Below are 19234 nucleotides of genomic sequence, written 5' to 3'. Positions count from 1 at the left end.
TACAAAGACATCCATGGATTTCTTGTACTGTCACCCCATTGCTTACTTCCTCAAACGTTATTTTCCTGAGTCACCTGTGTGTTTTGGCTCACCTTGAGGAGAAATTTGACCAGGTTCTGCTCTTGCCCTTCACACGAGTTGCCCATTTATGACTATTAGAAGGCAAGTGCCTCCCTCACCCCTCTTGCCTAGAGGTACCTTGCGACATTCCTGCTACCCAGAAGCCAAGTCAAGAGCGGTATTTCCCTCCCCAGCAACTTTTTTGCAACTAGCTTTCTTCGACCTCTCAAACCTCTCACCCCACTTCAACCACTTCTACACTTCCACTCTTCCACATCACTACAATCACTTTCATCTTGAGAAGCCAGAAACATCATCTTACAAACAGCGATCGTTCTCTAAGCCTGACTTCGGTCCCTGCCTCCCCTTTGTGTACTTGCACTGGGAACTATACTAATTGACCAAGCACTCCATCCCAGAAAAATAGGTCACAGACCGCGAATATAGGTACGTGAGATATTCCAAGGATGGACAGTTATTTTCCGATTTAGCTTCCCCTGTTCCGCAATATCACCGCCCTGTATAATGGCTGCCTGCCCTTCTTCCTTGCCTAATCACTTTCCTTTCCTTCTATTTACACCAAACTATATCTCGGATACTTTCTTATCATCGCGAAAGACTGCATCCAATATTCTGTGATTACAGGTTACCTGACTCACTAATCAAACTAGCGAGTCCTAACCCGTCCCGTTGTGACGAGCGTCATCATGGGTTCTTGGGGCGAGCAGACGTCGCGAAGGGCAGATCGAATGCCTACCATGCGCGCCCAAGTCAACACAAACAAACAGTCAAGCCCCTATACTGCAGATGATTTGGTCAAAAACGCAATGATGGTAGGTGTTCAGATTTACCCTGCCCCAATTTTAGAGATTCGTGTGCCTGACAATGGAAAGAACGACCTTGGTACTATCCGCATAAACGAGTTGCCACTTGACGACACTCCTAGCTCGCGACACATTCCACAGCGGCCTCGTCAACCGCCTGTTGTTATCGAGCAAAGCGAGGCTCTGAACGGCTACCGCGGTGAGTCTTTCTGGAGCACCTGATAGACTAAGCTAACTCATATCTAGCAATGGCGGAGAAGGGGATTGACGATGCCGAAGCTATGGCTGTTAGAGATCTAGACGATCTGGGCGGACCTAGCGTTTATCGGCCGACTGCAGGACCTGCCAAGAACTTCATAGCCGAAGTTCGTCGTCCCACGTGAGTAACTTTCTCTTCCCTCAACAGCACACCACCTAATATGAGGACAGTCCAAGCTTTCAGGGAATGCAGACGAGCCGGAATGGTATTCTTCTTCCTCCTGGCATTAGGGTCCACCGATTCGATCCGAAGAATTCTCTTGCGGTCTCGAGCAATCCAGCCACAGTTGCTAGCCCACAACCTGGTAACGCTGCGGCAGCGAAAGCATCTAAGAAATCCTTGCCTCCTCATCTGAGGATGAAGAAGAAAATGGAGGCTACCCTGCCCAGCGAACCTGGTCCTGAGAATGGAACATCTGGGGAAGCCACTAAGCCAGTCACGACGGATATCTCTACGGCTTCTCAAGCTAGAGAAATCACAGCATCCCTTTCCACCCCCATGACACCCAAGGAGCTTCTCAAGGACCAGAGTGTCGAAGACGCGTCCAAAAACATTCAACCTTCTGTCACTCATGTCAACGCCGTCAAGCATGACTACGCTTCTAAGAGCATTGGCTCAAAAGACGACGAAGTGGTGACCTTTTGGACTGGTTCATGCAGAACTTGGGTTTCTGAGAAAGGGAAGGACTGTGTGGTCATGATCGATCTCAAAGTCATCAACGCCGCAGTGGGCACCGAGGGACAATCTCTTTTTGTCATGACACTCCCAGAGGTGTTCGTCAAGAAGCACAATATGAGCTTCTACGTCCTCGAAATCACGAAGGGTAACCTATGTGTTGTCAAATTCGTCAACCATGGCAATGGTGTGGAAGAGGGTCGTTACCGACTGAAATTCCAAGACGAGATGACAGCCACAGACTTTCAGCACCGGGCAGCGGTGCTGCAGAGAGTCATGGGCTACCTCAGCGATGTAGCTGCTGCTAACAACGATATGGGAGTTGAAGCCATCCCTGTCGCCGAGCAGAACGCGACTCAAGAGCCAAAGGCGGTGATCGAGAAAATCAGATCCTCAGCCAAAGACGACGAGAACACTCCCAAGGAATCCGGAGTCAGTACGGATGTCATCACAGATGCTTTCAACAATCTTTCCCTCAACAAGGTCAAGGACGCCGATATGTACAAGGCCAATCGACAGCGGGTAAGCTACAGCGCCGAGGAGTTGTTGGAGCGGCGTGCTTCTGCCCGGGCTCCTACTGGTATCACCGACGTCAAGATACCTCTGAACCGACAGGACAAAGAGCCGAGAATTACGTCCTCGACTGCTCAAGACATCCTCAAGCAGGACCGCCATTCAAAGGAATCGCCCACCGTGCATGACAGTTCCAAGCTGAAGGATTGGATTACAGGCAAACGGTCTCAATCGAAGACTGAAGAAAGCTTTTATATCTCAATGCCTGGCTTGTCTGAGGCAGTCCAGTACCAGAAGGCAGCTGCCACCACTACTAAGTCTTCAGCCCAGGGAGGCAAAGGGTCTTTATCGGAAAACAAACCCGTCAATGCCATCGTTGACAAAAATGAGATCAAGGCTGACGGAGCGCCTAAAGAGAACGACAAGGGCGGTACAAATGACGAAGCTCAGATGGGTGCGACAGCGACTGGCACCAACCCTACCACTCCAAAGTCGACGGATGCGGGTGCCAGTATCGGCCCCGAGGTTTCTGTTGCTCAGGCCACCACTGACGTGAAGGCTTCCACCTCCGCTGAACCCAAAAAGTTCGATGACCGGACTGCGGATTCTGATGCTTCAAGCGATTCTGCAGTTGAATTCCAACCTCCTTCCAAGGATAAACACCTTTCCGGCATTGCCATTGATCAGAATAACCAAACGAAGATGGACAATACAGCTCCATCCTTGGAAATGGAAGTGCCTGCCCCCGCTGCCTCCGTTATTGCCGATGAGCAGGATAGCTCTTCGAAGGAAACACCTGCGACGGTGTCTGGGCAGACTGTCTCCACGGCCCCCCCCACAGCGACTCCTACACCATCCTTTGCAGTTCATCCCAACATTCTTTCCGGGATTCAAGGCCAAAGCAGCCACAGAATCCCAGCTGCTATGCCATTGCCTCATCTGACATCGCCGCGGATGACATCGCCTCTCTTGTCGACACCCCACATGGTCCAACCCAATGTCACTTACACGCCCCAAATGGATGCGCATTCCATAATTCCCGGTTTTCAATGTCCACCTGCCGGTGTCGTACACTCCGTGAGCGTCACTTATCATATCAGCTATCCTGGACAGCCCAACGGACAACCCCTGAATCCCAGCCAAGAGAATGCGCATGCCATTCATCACGTCACCGACCTCACCGGACAGCAGACAGGTAGAGCATTCTCACCCAATGCCCAAGTGTTCCAGCCTCAGTCCCAGCGCGATCAATCTCAGAGTGGATCCGGTCAGAACCGTATGCGGAGAGGACTTGAGAGCTCGATTTTCGCCACTGGATACAGTGGCGCCAAGCATGCGGGTAGTTTCACTGGGGCACCTTCAAAGTGATTTGAGGGCAACGAGAAGAACACAGGTCTAGACACTTCATATCTAGATCCTAATAGCAGGAGTGATAGTATTCGTGAAGCTGGTCATTAGGGAAAGGATATACCTAAGAATAGCGAATGGGCGGTTATCCATAGGAAAGGGCCTTTTAGCGTGTGGCACGTCAGGGAATACTAAACCAGCCTCGTAATCACAAGACAGAGGATAATTGAGACTCCCCAGTTCTGTCAGCAGAGCGACTAGGTCCCATTTCATAGGAATACATGCTGCAGATGCTGTTGCCTGCAGCCTATTCGTGAATCCACTTGTCATCTTCCCGACTGATAATCACCTCATCAACGTCTAAACGTAAGTCGACAATCTCCTTCCCGTTGACTAGATCGTTCTCCCTTGCCCTTCTGTCAGCCTCCACCTCATCCTTGGCAATACCGGCCATGACATGTCTGCCAATCAAACGTTTCCTCGCCACGTCGAAGTCGACGTCTACAAACCACAGCTCGTCCATGAGTTTAGCGGCATAGTTCCATGGAGACCTATCGAGAGCGAGGTAGTTGCCCTCGAAGACTACGATGCGGTGGTAGGGCTGTATGACGATGTCGTCGGGCTTGGGATCCTTGATGGCGTGGTCGAAGCTCGGTGCGTATATCGGAGCGGTGTCGGCGCGCAGAGGCTCGCGCAGGGTGATGACGAGCTTGTGGAAGGAGTCCCCATCGAAGGTGAAGACTGCACCGCGGCGGGCATGGGCGTTCACCGGATCGGGCATGCTGGAGAGCTGGGCCCGGGTCAGATGGTAGCCGTCCATGGGGACAAAGACCGCCGGGGGGTGCGTTGCCCGGGAGGGGTTGGAATGGTCAAGGGTCGCGGCGCGGGCGTTGAGGCGGGTTGTCAATAGCTGTGAGAGGGTTGTCTTGCCTGGTTGGCGTTAGAATGCCGGTTGGCAGGGCAGCGGGGAGGCGATCATCGCGTGCGTGTACCTGAGCCTGGGATCCCGGCTATTCCGATCACTGGGGTGTGTTAGTGCGTCAGGGTTGAAGACATCGACGTCGAGGCTTACTGGAGCCATCGTTTTTAACAAAGATACCAACGGGAGTTCAAGGGTAAAGTGATGCTCGTGTGCCCCCCAACCCGATAGCCGCAATCAAGGGTACTCACTGAGGCGCTGGTCGGCCGGCGTCTTTTGGAACTTGTCCCAAGCCTTTTCAACGAGCCTCGTCACTTGCTGCTCCATTGTGTACTGTAGTGTAAGAACCCTGATACTATTTCTCAATGTCGTGTACCGAGACGGAATGCAAACGACGAGACCTCAATAGGTAGATCCAGTGCGGGAGGGGAAGCTTCCACAGAGCTACCGGATGGCCCGCTATATGCGAAAGCGGCCCCACCAACCCCGCCATGCGGCTTGATGTCATTTTGGGGAATGTTTCGGCAGGACTTGCTGGAAAACTTTTCGCGAGAGGGGCGGGGCTTCCTTTAGATGCATAATGCCACTCCCGGCACCCCACCGGCTTGTGGTGGGCTACTCTGGCTCTCGTATGGCAGCAACCACGCCGATTTTCAAATCACATCGGCGGCGAACTGGACGTGGACGGCTTCCTCAGCGTGAGTTTTCTTAAACTGCTTTTCTTCTTCTTCTTCTTCGAACTCTCGGACCGCTCTCCAAACGACCGGGTTCCAAGTCTTCCTTGACTCGTCCAATCCTTCAGAGCCAGCATTAGAGCCGAGACTACAGTTTTTGGAGGTCGCACCGCGTCTTCCCGACGAGTAAGCGAGTGAATATGGCCGACGAAGACGGGGGCTTGTTCAGCATCGCCATCGATGACTCGGATGTGGAGGGCCTGGTCTCGGAGGCTGCGGCCAAGGCCAAGGAAAAGCCTAGGGACTGGCAGTCTGAGGAGGACTTCCAAGAGCTGAAGGCTACTTACAGGGCTAATGTACAAAATGGCGAAGTGAGTCACGTTTTTGTTCCTTCAATTTTTTCTTTCTTTCGCCTTTTCCCCGACTACACTCTCCCCTGACCATTTTCAATGTCATTTGCACTTCAGTCTTAGCCTTGACCTTATACTGGATGTTCGGATGGGCAAGCACCGCCGGATTCTCCACCCCGGAGTTGTGACCCCCTCCATCTTGCAGACAGCCCCGGCTGACGTTAGAGGGACACCCCTCCCGCTAGATCTGGCAGACTATTGAGCTGCCTCTGGCCGCCGACGGAAAGGCCGGCAAGCCGGTCCTGCAGGAGCTGCTGCACGCCGTGGAGGAGCTGTACTTTTACCGCAGGTTCGAGGAGGCGGCGGCTTTCGCGAGGCGAGTCCTAGACGGGAGCGACGCGGCGCTGGACCGGGACACGAGGGAGACGCTGACACGGTACGAGGAGAAGTCCCGGGGTCGGGCGGGCAAGTGAGATACCCACAGTATGAGATGCATCTAGATATGGCGATTTAACAAATGCCATGTCATGATGAAAAGTTTGATGGTCCAAGGTTGTGTGTGTGTAGTCTATTATTTCTAAATAACACTCTAATTTTGTCCGGAGATCAAAAGATGCTTTTGGAGCGAGAAACCCCCACAACTTTGTATACTCTATCATGTAGGGATATCCCCAAACTCCGGAAAACTCTTTGTACAGTTGAAGGACCTGAACTGAGAATGTGACCTCCGCCTTTGGAGGTCTAAGCCCCCAAATTTTGACTTCTGAACGCCTTTCTAAAATAAAATAAAACCCTTTTTCCAGAACCCGTGTTAGTGATGCTGCCCGCTGTTGAGGAAGAAAAATAATTTGACGAGGAATCGCTGCAAAAGACGCAAGTCATCTTGTCGTGATGAAAAAGAGACGGGGGTTGTCGTCGTATCGTTTCGTGTCGTAGACTTCGGAACTCCGGAATCTTCTTCTCTGGGCCAGGTCATGCTGCCATGCCCTGGCGGACACGCATCTCGCGTTCGCGCTCCTCGGCAAATACCCTCCTACTCATGGCCAGCACCGTCTCGAACCCTTCCTTGCCTTTCATCGCGTTGTCGCGGAAGCGAGACACGCACTGGTCTTCGATGCCGTTCTTGATGCGCTGCCATCCGCCGCAGAGCGCTGTGATCTGAGCATCCTGGACGAATTGGGTCTGGGTGGCGCTGATGGGCTTGTAGACGACGGACTCCTGGACGGAGATGAGGTTGGAGAAGGTGAGGTTCTGCGAGACCATGGTGACGGTCTTGGTGGCCGGGTTGACGTAGGAGGTCTCGAAAACGTGGGAGACGTCAGGATCGGCACCGGCACTGGCTCCGCCGACAAGCGAGGCGAACCACTTGGGCGCTGACTGTTTACAGGTGATGAGGCGCTCTGTACGGAGGATGCCCGTGGCCGGGTCGACGCTGCGGCCGATGGTGTCGACAGCAATCACGTGTGTCGTTTTGTCGTTCCAAGGGCAGTATTTGCGCCAGTTGGCGGCCGAGACCTCCTCCCAAGAGTAATTGAAGATCACTGAGTTGGAGAAGACCTTCATCGTGTATGAGTGGACTGTTGGTTTGTGGATATTTTCTTCTTGTTTGGGAGGTCGGGAGGACGACAAGCTCGCGTGCGACGGATCGAAAACCTTTTTTTCTCTGTTGAGGGTTCTCTATCGGATGGGGATCGTGTGGATTCGTGAAAAGCGTACCCAGCAAGTCTCGGAAGTGATGAACGAGGCAAAACAGTGGGATTATAGGTTTGTTTGTGTTGTCAAACGACGGTGATGCGGCAAATGGGCTCAAAAGTGGGTGGGAAAATGAAGAGGCGATTGTTGATAATAAAGGGATGAGAAAAATATCAGTGGCAGGGGGTGAACAAACCTTGCTAGTGAGAGGGAGGGAGGAAAAAAAGCAAAGCGTAACTGCGAGCTTCGGTAGGCCGGAGGGTGGAGGTGTCGTGTGCGGGTTTTTCAGGAAGCTACGCTGTGGAACCCAACCAACCACAGGGTGGCAAATGGGTGGAATCGGCACGCTCAGATTGGGTACAAGGTCTTACGCTGCTGGAAATTTCTCTCAGTGTCTGGGGGACTCGCTCTGCGCGCGCTGGGTTTGGCTGGCACGGGCTGGGCACTGTACATATGCAGTTTAGTGTGCCGCCTCAATAACCCCGGTCGGTGGCCCGGGGAATGACGGGAAATTCGGAGTGGCGCGTGCGAATCTCGCAGCGCTGTGAGGCACGCAAGCACGACGATGGAGCGCTAAATGGCACGGATTGGATGCGTACAGGTACTTGTCTTCTCGCCTATCTGCCCTTTTTAGGTGTGACGCGCATGGACCTGATGGAAAACGTCGGTAACGACGCACCAGGTTGCCGCTGACCGTCGCTAGGTTGCATGTGATTGGCTTCTCGGTGGAGCGGCTACTTGATTCTGATTCGCCCTTTGCCTCCATTCCATCGAAAAAGGTTACCCAACGAAGAGAGGAGAGAGAGAGGCCCAAGCTCTCTCTGCCTTTCGCCCAAGGACGTAGAGAGTCTCACAGCCCGAGAAGCAGGAAAGATGTGCCAAGAAACTTCCTACCACAGCACCCGCAACCGAAAGCAAACCGAAGCCTCTTACGTTGTCCGAGGGCCAGCAAAACACAAAAAAGTGGCCCAAGATGGAAGGGGTGATGGTGGTCGTCGGCGCTTCTGGACGCCCGCCGATCGGACCCTGGAGGCATGGGAATAAGCGGTGGAGGCGCTGACCAGTAACCGTTGGCCTATGCTCGCCTCGGCCTGGCGGCGATATCATAGCGTGCGGGAAAGAAAACGAAAGTGGGAAAACAGGTTCTGGATCGGCCTGTGATCATTTGCCCGTTTTTGCAACACCCTCTGCGTACGGGACGACACTTGGCGCCATGCTGACTACTTCTCAGCCTCAAGTGGCTCAAAGGTTGTTAATCTGGCACCTGGGTAGTCCCTGCGTTCCGAATGGCTTGCTCAATCCGTAGTGCATCCGCGCATGTCTTCCCATTTACGGGAGCCGATCCGATGGCCATACCGAGCAGAGGGTGGCGATGTGTGACATCATCGAGGTCCCGGAATATGAGGGGAATGGTTTTGTGAATATTTTCCGTGGCCGATAGAAGTGCTGTGATAACATGCCGTCACCGATCCCACCAAGATGATCCGTACTGGCCATGATGTTGAATTCGGTCACTGCGGCGATCCACCCCGGTCCGGGTATCGGAACATATTATGAAACGGGCCGTGGTTGCTTAAAGTGGTTCGGTTCCCTTCTGGTGACACATCTTGCGCATTACAGCAGTGACAGCCAACTTTGTACAAGTAGTACGAGACAGGTTTTATGTTGCGTTCAATATACGAGTGCATGATCTGGGTTGTACTACTTGGGCCGATAACTTGACCCGACAGACCACGCCGTCAGTCCGTTCTCATTCCACGAGCAAGATAAATAACGCGAAATTGACACGACATGGGCAGGCTCACATGCCCATAGGAGATGGTCCAACACTAGCACAATGCGGTAGATTTAGGGAGACAACGGGACTATTGCTCTTTAATAAGTCGACGGCGGTCATGCTGCTCTAAGTGTGTCCCCAGTCGCATTCCACACTCTCCTTGCCGTGCCAAGACCGCACGCCTCTTTGAAAGGCTTCACAGCATCAAGCCCCCTTGCACCAGTGATATCACGCCTCATGGTTGGATTTGATTGTTTTGGATTTCGAGAGTGTATCTAACGATAGCCTCAATTGAGTGGAAAGAAACCCTATAAGCAACGTCCATCCTTGGCCGGTTTCACCCCGCCTAGTAGTCGTCACCTCGGCTGATTACTTCCTTCACGGTTGGCCTGAGCAGGATCGTCTGCAATACACTGTCAGCTTGGGCATAGAACGACGTTTTTTGGCTATACTTACGTGCTCGAACTGAGCAGTGTAGGAGCCCTTCTTGTCACATAAGGGCGGGTAAGCCTCGACAATGCCACTGGCTACCAGGTTGTTCAACTGTTGTGTTGTCAGCTCGTGGGTTAGCATCAACAAGGATGACTGTGAACTTACGCCCAAAAGATACTTGTCCTGTCCCAGACGATCCAGGTACCGCCGACAGAAGGGCAACGTGCCAAAGTTTTTGTTGATTACGTTGAGCAGTCTTTTGGCCGAATCTAACCGAAGTGCGGCGTGTCCTTCTCCTCGTTTAGCGTAGTGAGACACTTCCATGTCTTCGCGGACGAATCCATTGCCCGTGCTGCCGAACGTCTCGACGGCGAACACGTCGCCCTCCTCCATCTTGGTTGTGTCGTTGCTTTTAACAATGGGCACACTCTTGGTGCCGTGGATGCTCCAGCGCTCAATCGTGTGGCCGTTGAGGTTGCGGATCGACTTGACGGGGTACGTCGTGCCATCAATCTCCACCTCGTAGCTCTCCATGACCTCCTGGATGACACCTCCAACGTCTCCGACGCGCACGTCGATGCCAGCCTCCTTCACGCCGGCGTTTGTCGCGTCCTTGACAGCCGCCAGGAGGTTGTCATACTGCGGTTCGAAAGCCATGGTAAAGGCGCTGTCGACGATGCGTCCGTTGACGTGCACGCCAAAGTCGACCTTCATGACGTCCCCTTGCGAGAGCACCATCTTATTGCCAGCGTTGGGCGTGTAGTGGGCTGCGCAGTGGTTGAGGGACAGGCCGCAGGGGAATCCCATGCCGCCCTTGTAGGCGTCTCCCTCCTCGATGCCCGGGTGCCCCGTCAGCGCACGCACACCGTCCTCGATGCCCTCGGCGATCTCGGTCAGAGTCTGGCCGGGTTTGATGTTCTTCTGGGCCCACTGGCGGACCTGGCGGTGGATTTCGGCGGCCTCGCGGTAATCGGTGAGGAAGTCGTTGTTGAGGTTGTCAAGGTGGCGCTTCTCCTCGTTCGTCGTGCGGTAGAGGTTCTCGTCGCGGTACTCCTCTTCCTGACCTTTGGGGTAGTTCTTGTTGGGGAACAGCGACGACATGAGCACGCGGGGCGGGTCGGACTGGGCGGTCGGAGTCTTCTTCTTCTTCTTCTTCTTGTTCTTCTTCTTCTTCTTGGCCGCGCCGCCGGCTGTGGGGGCCGCTACCTCCTCGCCCTCCTCATCCGAGTCGTCGCTGTCATGGTCAACGCCATTTCCCTCCGTGGGGTTTGCTGCCTTGTCGTTTGTCGCAGGCCCTCCCACTGAATGGTACTGGTCAGCTGGCTGGGATTGGTGTCTGGAGCATTGCTATGACGAGAGGGCATACCGTTGAGCTCCTTCAAAGCCTCTATGGGAACTTGAGCAGCCATCTTGGCATACTAGATTCTGCGCGTGTGTGGTGAAGATGGTGGAGGGAGCGACAGATTTTGAACCCCACCTGTTAAACGCAAGGGCGCGGGGTAAGCCCCGATGAAGTCGTTAATCGGGGTGCAGCTCCTTACCTTATGCAATATCCAATCTCGTTTCACCCTGCCTTGTGAGCCGACTAAGCGAAGCGAAAAAAGAAAACCAGTCAAAACACTCGGCCGAGTCGACTATCTGGTTGAAGTTGCAGGAGGAACCAATGCTGTGATCAACTCGGGGGGGACGCGTATTCTTGCAGTTCTAGTCATTTTAACGGTAAGGTTCTAAAGTATATTGCACATGATTTGCGACCCTATTCAGCTAGGAGGCTGCGCCCGCCAGAGACCCATTACAAGTCGGCTAAGTTTGCTTCTCTTACATGTCACAACGTCATTTGGATCCCTGATTTTAGGGTTGACTCGTCTCCTCTTGCCGTGCTGCCGTCTCGAACCAGGAACGTGCAACTTTACGCACTTCACACCGACATGGGTCCATCGGTGCCTCCAACGATTTTAGTCCATTTTTAATGCCTCTTCATTCACATCCCACTATCCAACCCTAGGCTCAGCGAATGACTTGAGGTCAATTACAAACATGAGACGACACTTTCAAACGCGTAAAACCCCCTAACAAGGTAGCAACTCATCCCTGTTACTTCCATCAACCCCTTGAGGCTCCTTCAAACAGCCCGTGGATTCGTCTTTGGTCAGTTGACTCTGCACCGAGCACCGGAGCCACCGCAGTCTTTGGCATAGCCGTAAGAGCAGCATCTGCCGTCGGGCGAACACTCAAAGATGTGGTCGCTGACCCTCTTAGTGGTCACGACGTAGGCGCCGTTGTCGGACCATACACAGTTGCCGCAGACCGTCAGCTGCTTGCCACGACTGTTACACTTGCATCCATTGTAGGAGCAAGCTCGCTTCTCCAAGCCTAGCTCCTCCTTCTTGTCTAGTAAAGTCACAAGCTCGTCGTTGTCGGTCCGCTCGGCCAGAGCGTAGGGCTCTGCTTGCTGGGAGACGCCAGCCTGGGCAGTCACGGCGAGGAAGACGAGAGGCAAGACTGGGGCAAAGCGCATTTTTATGGTTTGGTTTGCTGCCAGGCATGTTAATGGCTCGGCTTTGGCAGGAGTTACATGGAGTCGGTGACAATACTTAGATATATTGAACTCGACGGTAGTTCAAAGTGAAACTTTGATTGTTGAGGAAAACAGCTTGTTGATTCTACTCAGTAAAATGGCTGGAGATGATGGGATTATAGGCGCTTTTATAAGCATCTGAGCCGAACCATGCGTCCAAGTTAATTCAAATTAACGGGTTAACCAACTCCGTGATGCTAAGGGACAATAGACTATCTGTCTTACAAAAGACATTGAACTAGAACTGAACTGATGTTACACTGCCGTAAACATGTTCAGCTGATTCAAGAATAACTGAACAGCCCAATCAATATATGCAGTTGCTGTGGGGTTGACCGGCAGGTTTGACAGGACGTGGTTCGCTGTTCTGCCAATGCTGTGCAACTTGTAGGCCGGAAATGCTTTCCTCAAGCTCTATCGACTCGAAGCATTCTGTTGAGGTATATGTGATCTGCTTCTTAGTCTCGCTTTACCAATGTTTCTATCCGGCCCTGGTTGTTTAGGACCAAACCCTCATGAGCAAATGGTCCACACGACGGAGAGGATTTCTTGCAAGTAAGTAAATCGACTGTCCAGTCTAATGAGTTACCTTAGCTAATGTCGCTAGCCGTCGAGAATTCTAAGCTCATGAGTTATGTGGAACGGTAACACGCGACTGCACACATGAGCAGTCAAATCGGAAAACTGATAATGTCACCCTATTCGGTTTTGGAGCTTGGCGGAGACGTGACGACGTAATGCTAGCCTCAACTCATCAGTTCATGAAAGCAGCCGGGTTTGATTGTGTGTCTTACCTATTGACCATTTCTCTTATGGTCCAGTGATAATTACAGGAGGTTACTATTTATCCAGTTTGCATTGCATTGACTCGGAGGCTAGTGTCAGGTTGGGCAGCGCTATACGTAAGAGGTCTGCGGGGAAAGCGTATAGGACCTTACTATTATGTCCAGAGACGGCCTCGTTGACCTATAGCTGGTCGACTTCAGCTCGTCTATCGATTTTGGCAGCCATCTGGCGATTTTCATCGACGGGCATAATGGTCTCAGTCATAACACCCGTTGGAGGAAAACGTCCTTACAGTTGGACGTAATCTGGAAATGTAAGCGATACATCTTTATTTGCTTGCCATGTTCATACACCCAAGAACCGCTCTTTCGAAGCGTTTCAAGCTCGCAAATTGTTCTATGTCTCAAAACTAGATCCGCAATATAATTGAGAGTCGACTTAGACCTAGATGAACATGATTCACAAGTGAGTACACGGAATCTCTGACGCCATCAAAAGCCTGATATAAACCGTCCTCCGCTTCCCCCTCCAGACGGGACGACCCATCGTGACCCTTTACCTGAGGAACCTCGCGCCGATCTGGGCTGAGCAGCCTGAACTCTCTGAGCTTCGAGTTGCTGCAGGACCAGTACGTGAGCCACCACATCTGAGCCTGGTCTCACGACAAGTACACCTGTGGCAGAGGTGGATGAGAATCTCCAAGGATGTGCCGTGGAGTTGGGCATGAACCCGGGTCGCTGAGGTCAATTACTGCGTGTAAGCCACATTGATGGCCTCGGACAGCTCAGTCACGCCTGTTGTCAGATTTCTTTTCTTTGATGAGATGAATCCTTCGCCAGTTCACGACTGAAGACGCCAGTTTGGAGTCTTGCACGTTATGGGTTTTGGAAATTCCATATGTAAAGGAATGACAGGTATATTAGTCGGTAGAAATACCAGTGAGACTGATTTATGTTGAATACCCTTGTCCGAGCCCGAACCCCAAACCAAGACTACGCTATGCCCTTGGAGAAAAAGATGAAAGAAAAAAAAAAACGCCTCCCTGATGCAACCGAATACCCCCAAGGTCAGTAAAAACCCACATTCCTCAAGCCCACGATCTAGTTGCACTGGTCGCCGACCAGCACAAAGAAGCCGCCGAGGTGGGACGCCGTGAAGGCGACGTTGATGTCCTCGTCGACGCCGGCGTCGTTGGCGACGGCGAACTCGAAGCTCGGGCTCTCGGCGCACTGGAAGCTGTTGATGAACTGCACGGTGTCCTCGACGACGGCGTCGTTGGCGACCTTGAGGGGCCCGAAGGAGCCGACCAGGCTGCCGGGGGCGGGCCCGCCGAGCGAGCGGACGTCGAGGCGCGCGAGGTCGCCGCCGCCCTGGTCGATGGGGAAACCCTTGGCGAAGGCGCCGATGAGCTGGCAGGGGCCCGCGGAGGCGGGGCCGACGGGGAAGGTGAGGACCTTGGTCACGACGGTGCCGGAGGCGAGGTCGGCGACGCCGAAGTTGATGTCCGAGGCGGGAACGACGCGGCAGTTGGGGTTGGGGGCGGCGTAGCGGCGGGCGGAAGGGGTGGTGCGCGCGGCGACCGAGGCGGCAGTGGCGAGGGCGGCGATGAGGATGTTTGTGAGTTGCATTTTTGCTGGCTTTTTGGGGCGGAGTGTTTTGTTAGATTAAGAATATTGAGCGGGTTTGGTGCTTGAGAGTGGAGGAGGAAGATTTGTCTTTGTTTGTCAAGCTGATGAGTTGGTTGAAGCTGTTGATGCTTATGAGGATGAGAAGACAACAGCATGAGAACGAGGATATCGTCTTGTTTTATACATGCAACCCACCGCAGATTCCTCAGTCGAAGCCTTCACGAGACCCATCGTTTTCTGTTGAAGGATGTCAGCCCGGTTGTTGCTGCGCCCACGACCTCACGATCTCACGATCTCACCCGAGCTAAGTTGAGAAAGACACGCATCGCAGCTATGATAAATCCTTCATCTTCGGGTACCGTAAGCCAGAAAAGCCCCACGAGGCAAGGCGTCACCCGGCTAGCTCATCGCGCGACTCCGCTCTCCGCTCGAAACCTTCCGATAAAGCCTTCCTAGGAGGGGTCTAGTCGTGCTGCCATAAACCCAGCCCTACGGGTACGGGGATCTGAGCAAGGTGTGGGGTTTCTAAGCCTCCACCGAGCGAGCTAGACACGACGAGCCAAAGGAACGAACGGGGTCCCGTCAGCTCGGCGGGATCCGGCTCAGCCCTGCTTCGCCGGGCTGACCTCACCTGTGCGGAGGGTGTCTTGCGGCCACTGGCCGGCAGCACAGGTGCACGTGAGAAGAAGCAGGACGGGTTGACAGTGCCGCAGCAGTGTTGTTGTTGCTGCTGCTCCCCGGATTACTGCGCTTTCTAAATATAGGGCAAGCTTAGCTCTGACGCGCGAAGGATTCGGCCTAGCCACGACAGACCGGAGATTGGATTGAGTAAGACGCGGGTTCCGCCCACTTCACCTACCCGGCTTACTGTGATCCGTTCTACGGTGTGTCGAGGGAGGACGTGAAGGGATTTCGTGCTTGAAAGAACTGAGGCACGCGGAGGGGGGGGGGGAGTAGCTTTCTGCATCCTTTTCTCCTTTAAGAGCTTCAGCGAAGGATCCGAGCCGGTGACAATGTTCCCAAGTCTATTATACGTACACGACAGGAAGGTCGGGCTGGAAATCCTATCGCAATGATCATAGGGGGCCCTGGAGGAAGCGCTGCCTGAGCTGAGGATATCGTTGTCGAGATGGTTGAGCCGAGAACGCGCCGACGTCCAAAGGAGGAAATTTCATTCGCTTTCGGCGGTATTTGTTGAAAAGACCCTTTTCACATCGAGCGTGTCTTACCTCGGATTAACGTTGGGAGGTCGAAAGGATCGAGACACTGCGACTGACTGCAATTGATAGCCCTTCAACCTACCCACCTGAGGCTCTGTGGACATCGGATAACTTTGGCGGGTGGAACACATAAGGTCATGCTAATGCCTTGCCGAGCAGAGGGGTTGACGGAATGAGGTAAAGTTCATTCGCTGGCATGGCGTGCCTCGTCTCATAAACGGGATGAATTAAGAGGGCACGCAAAGTTGACGCTGTGCCTCATGTTGGTCAAACCTTCCTCAGGCACATGCCCAGAGTAGCACAACCATCGAAAAGGCTATCGCCAATAAAGGGAGCGGAGGAACGTTGATTCTCGATGTGTACGTTACACATTAAGACCGAAGGCTTCGCCGTGGCCTTTGCCCGCGTGGGCGAGGATGCCCGCTCACGGGGCTAGCCCACCAAGCATTGGTACTGCCAAAGACTTGAAAGCTGCAGGTATCATTGAAGTGGCTATGCTAATCTCAGCTCACCCCGAAAAGGGATAGAACACTGTTGGGCAGCTGCCGGAGTTCTTCAACTCTTTACGACGCCAGCCCGGCCCGGATCCCATTACGGGCGAGATCTCAACCCCAATTATCCGAGCATGTGCGGTGGACAGGCCGTACCGACCCATCGACAAGCCCAAAAAAGTCCCGGCGCTCCTATGCGCGCTCCTGCTGCTCGTTCACCTTGCTCATCTGGCTCGCCATGCTCAGGCCGGTGCCCTTTCTCGTCTGCAGAGCCTTGGACCACCTCTTGTTCTCGTGCGTGGGGGCTTCCCGGTGCCCGAGAGGCCCAGTACCTCCATCAGCTCGGGTATCTCGGCGTGGTCCCGCGTGGAGCGCATGCGGTGGCACCAGGTGACCTTCTTCTGCTCCGGCTCGAAGTCGTCATCGCACTCGCCGTCGATGCCCTCCCGGTTGTTGTCGATGCTGTTCTTCTTCGAGGTCATGGCCTCCTCGAGCTGCCGCTCGGCGTACGGCGTGGAGACCTCGGTGCCGAGCTCCACGGGCTCGAAGAGAAACTCCCCGCCGACCTGCCTGTGGTCGCCGGACTTGGTAGCCAGCCCGGCCTTGACCTGCTTAAGCCCCTGGAGGACGCTCTCCGCGGCGGATTTGAACAAGGATTTGCGCATGTAGGCCGGCCGCGTACCCAGCGCAAGAGTGCGCGTCATACCCAGGGTGTCGAACAGGCGTCTCGTGGGGTCGGTGTACACCGGAAACGGGCAACCTGTTTCCTGGAGGTACATGTCGATCAAGCCCGGGTTGCCACAACCGACGACGGCAATGAATGTGCTCATTGGGAGACTGAGCAGAGCGTCGGGGGTGATGGATTCGGAGAGGGTGCGTAGGAAGTCCTGGCAGTTCTGAGAAAAGGGTCAGCAAGAGGGTTATTCAAAGGACGGTGGCCGGCGGGCGTGGGAAACTTACGCCGCAGAAGAAGTGGCGGACGAAGATGACGAGGACTCGTCTTGCAACATTGCGACCGGTGTATAAGCTCTTGAAGAGATGGCTCTTTCCATGACGGTCGAGCACGACATAGTTCTCGATCTTCTTGAGAGTCTCGGGCGTAGGGAGGTCGTTGTTGGTCTGGATCTCGCCCTCGAAGTCGGCGGGCTTCGTGTTGTCGATTTCTATCGAGGTATCTCTGGCGCCATCGCCAGCGCGTTGCGTCGTTGAGGCTCTGGGCGACCTCGTGCAGGTGGTAGTGGCAGTTTTCGGCGGTTGCGCTGACAGGTCGGTTGGGTTGACTCCCTCCTTGGCATCTATCGAGGACGGTCGGAGGGGAAGGTCGGGTTTCAGCTCGCCGTCTGGCGCATCGTGGCCGTTGGACAGAGGTGCACTGTTCGCCTTGTCTTCGTCCTTGGGTTCGGGCGGGGTGTTGACGGCCGCGGCAGCGGTGGGATCTGTCGTCTCTGTGGAATCTGTTGCAGGCTTGGCGTGGCCATTTGTCGGAGCATGATCAGGATGGGCGGTGGTGGCCTCGGTGGGAGGAGCTGACGGCACAGCAGCAGCCATGACGTTGCAATTCGGGTGGGTTTTTAGCGATGGTTCGGGACCCTTTACGTCGCGCACGCGCGCAGTGGGTAGTGATGGGTTTCTGGGCGTTGTTTGAGACTCGTGGTCGACTATGTGGGCGCGTACAAAAGATGAAGAGAAAATCTGGTTCTCGACGGATAGGACGAAACGGGAGGTTTGTTCTCGAGGGAGGCGCAGCAGCTGTCAGTGGCCGGGTTTGCGTGCGTACCTAGTGTGAATAATTGAGGTGGTCAGGAACGGCGAGAGGGGGAAAATAGGCCGGGTTCTCTCAGCTGTGACGCTACGACTGCTGCCAATAAGTGCACCAAAGCCGGGCTAGCCAGGTTCCTTGCCCACTAGCACTTTAGACTCTCTAAACAGGATACATACGTACGAGGCGAACGCCACCAAGAACCGACTGCCGACGTGTTGGTACAGTACCAGTCCTCAAGATGATTAAAGGTTGGGCGCGCACTCGGTTTCTCGGGTGTCGTGGGCTTCTTGGGTTTCCACAGTTCGTCCACGGCTCGTCCAAACACCATGGAAGCCTCCGGGTCTGTCTTTGATAGCTCGAGTGGCGGTCGGCTGGCCTTCATTCCCCCTCCCCTTCCCCCTTGGTACGCGATGTTTCATCTGCGTGTGAGGCCATGGTGGAGGGCCAAGGCGTTGGTGCTCATTAAAACTACATGGTATCATGGCTGGGTCACCAACTGGATTTGAGCGTCACCGAACGATATCGCACATTCATATAGGGCTTGGGCCTGGGGCCAAGACGATGGTTTGTTTGTTTCCATGTCAAAAAGCCAACGGGGAATGAGGTGCCCACGTACTAGTACGACGGCAGCCGAACTAACTTCTCTCATCATGAGACGTGACAATGATACAGTGACACATCCACCCTGGGCTAACACGAAAGTCACCTGCCAACACTGCGCAGCGACTCCCTCTGCACTTGCTTCGCCAAGCCAGGTATCATTTCTACCTTCATTTCTCTGGAATGAACAAACGACGAGTCGATAGTGAACTCAACCAAGCCACCTGCATAGGTACGTACGTACCTAGCCTTGCTCTTAGTAAGCTAAGGAAGGTACTTACGAATACCAGCCCAGTATCCGTACAGTCCTATTTTTAGTGTGCGCAGCGCGACCTCTCCTTGCCGCCATATCCCTGACAGCCCAGTGTATTCTCCCTCGCCTCGCCCACAAAAAGCCCTTGAGAGTCGAGCATGCCGCGTGCTGAACCCGGCAGGTTTCCCATACACAATTCAGGTATCCGTACATGCCCAACCAACAGTTCACAGGTATGTACCAAGTGGCGAGTGACACCGGCCCTCTTCCCCTCAGCTGAGTGTGGTTTCGCGGGCAAGGACGCTGTAGTGTACATACTGTACATACCCATGGTTGTTGCATCTTTCTGGGCCCCATTTCGCTCCTCTTTGCGCCCCTCGGATTGGCCAATTCC

The 19234-nt window shown here is 54.0% G+C and overlaps 10 protein-coding genes across 10 annotated transcripts; 2 read left to right on the top strand and 8 right to left on the bottom strand.

The window, feature by feature from the left end:
• Nucleotides 1–767: 767 nt before the first annotated feature.
• LY79DRAFT_529103 (uncharacterized protein) lies at nt 768–3699 on the top strand (the record flags this gene model as incomplete). Its single annotated transcript, XM_060556085.1, has 3 exons — nt 768–1083; nt 1131–1263; nt 1314–3699. The coding sequence occupies 3 exons, from the start codon at nt 768–770 to the stop codon at nt 3697–3699; spliced, it is 2835 nt and encodes a 944-aa protein (XP_060407471.1).
• Nucleotides 3661–5086, bottom strand: LY79DRAFT_572364 (P-loop containing nucleoside triphosphate hydrolase protein). Its single transcript, XM_060559351.1, has 3 exons — nt 4849–5086; nt 4671–4700; nt 3661–4608 (listed from the first exon to the last, which is right to left on the bottom strand). The coding sequence occupies exons 1-3, from the start codon at nt 4922–4924 to the stop codon at nt 3986–3988; spliced, it is 729 nt and encodes a 242-aa protein (XP_060407470.1). The 5' UTR covers nt 4925–5086; the 3' UTR covers nt 3661–3985.
• Nucleotides 5087–5092: 6 nt separating this feature from the next.
• Nucleotides 5093–6174, top strand: LY79DRAFT_572362 (uncharacterized protein). Its single transcript, XM_060559350.1, has 2 exons — nt 5093–5642; nt 5867–6174. The coding sequence occupies exons 1-2, from the start codon at nt 5472–5474 to the stop codon at nt 6092–6094; spliced, it is 399 nt and encodes a 132-aa protein (XP_060407469.1). The 5' UTR covers nt 5093–5471; the 3' UTR covers nt 6095–6174.
• Nucleotides 6175–6593: 419 nt separating this feature from the next.
• On the bottom strand, nt 6594–7184 carry LY79DRAFT_529131 (PRELI-like family protein; the record flags this gene model as incomplete). The annotated part of the gene is made up of 1 exon (XM_060556088.1): nt 6594–7184. One exon carries the CDS (start codon nt 7182–7184, stop codon nt 6594–6596), a length of 591 nt encoding a protein of 196 aa, XP_060407468.1.
• Nucleotides 7185–7992: 808 nt separating this feature from the next.
• LY79DRAFT_97954 (uncharacterized protein) lies at nt 7993–8614 on the bottom strand. The gene has a single exon (XM_060565272.1). It carries the CDS (start codon nt 8418–8420, stop codon nt 8094–8096), a length of 327 nt encoding a protein of 108 aa, XP_060407467.1. The 5' UTR covers nt 8421–8614; the 3' UTR covers nt 7993–8093.
• An 822-nt stretch (nt 8615–9436) lies between these two features.
• On the bottom strand, nt 9437–10931 carry LY79DRAFT_674832 (methionine aminopeptidase 2-like protein; the record flags this gene model as incomplete). Its single annotated transcript, XM_060564367.1, has 4 exons — nt 9437–9493; nt 9547–9633; nt 9688–10823; nt 10889–10931. 4 exons carry the CDS (start codon nt 10929–10931, stop codon nt 9437–9439), a joined length of 1323 nt encoding a protein of 440 aa, XP_060407466.1.
• Nucleotides 10932–11507: 576 nt separating this feature from the next.
• On the bottom strand, nt 11508–12306 carry LY79DRAFT_572350 (uncharacterized protein). The gene is made up of 2 exons (XM_060559349.1): nt 12117–12306; nt 11508–12057 (listed from the first exon to the last, which is right to left on the bottom strand). The coding sequence occupies exon 2, from the start codon at nt 12038–12040 to the stop codon at nt 11672–11674; it is 369 nt and encodes a 122-aa protein (XP_060407465.1). The 5' UTR covers nt 12041–12057; nt 12117–12306; the 3' UTR covers nt 11508–11671.
• Nucleotides 12290–13787, bottom strand: LY79DRAFT_663806 (uncharacterized protein). Its single transcript, XM_060562851.1, has 4 exons — nt 13446–13787; nt 13179–13295; nt 12895–12940; nt 12290–12668 (listed from the first exon to the last, which is right to left on the bottom strand). The coding sequence occupies exons 1-4, from the start codon at nt 13609–13611 to the stop codon at nt 12614–12616; spliced, it is 384 nt and encodes a 127-aa protein (XP_060407464.1). The 5' UTR covers nt 13612–13787; the 3' UTR covers nt 12290–12613.
• A 199-nt stretch (nt 13788–13986) lies between these two features.
• On the bottom strand, nt 13987–14514 carry LY79DRAFT_529116 (uncharacterized protein; the record flags this gene model as incomplete). The annotated part of the gene is made up of 1 exon (XM_060556086.1): nt 13987–14514. One exon carries the CDS (start codon nt 14512–14514, stop codon nt 13987–13989), a length of 528 nt encoding a protein of 175 aa, XP_060407463.1.
• A 1953-nt stretch (nt 14515–16467) lies between these two features.
• Nucleotides 16468–19171, bottom strand: LY79DRAFT_584886 (AhpC/TSA antioxidant enzyme-domain-containing protein; the record flags this gene model as incomplete). Its single annotated transcript, XM_060560444.1, has 6 exons — nt 16468–17121; nt 17186–17883; nt 18168–18342; nt 18756–18811; nt 18869–18895; nt 19168–19171. 6 exons carry the CDS (start codon nt 19169–19171, stop codon nt 16468–16470), a joined length of 1614 nt encoding a protein of 537 aa, XP_060407462.1.
• Between the last annotated feature and the right edge of the window lie 63 nt (nt 19172–19234).

This window comes from Colletotrichum navitas (genome assembly GCF_030913465.1).
Source record: "Colletotrichum navitas strain CBS 125086 chromosome Unknown LY79scaffold_149, whole genome shotgun sequence".
In the NCBI taxonomy this organism is placed as follows: domain Eukaryota; kingdom Fungi; phylum Ascomycota; class Sordariomycetes; order Glomerellales; family Glomerellaceae; genus Colletotrichum; species Colletotrichum navitas.
Note: the sequence above shows the minus strand (reverse complement) of the source record. Positions and strands in the feature narration are given on the sequence as shown.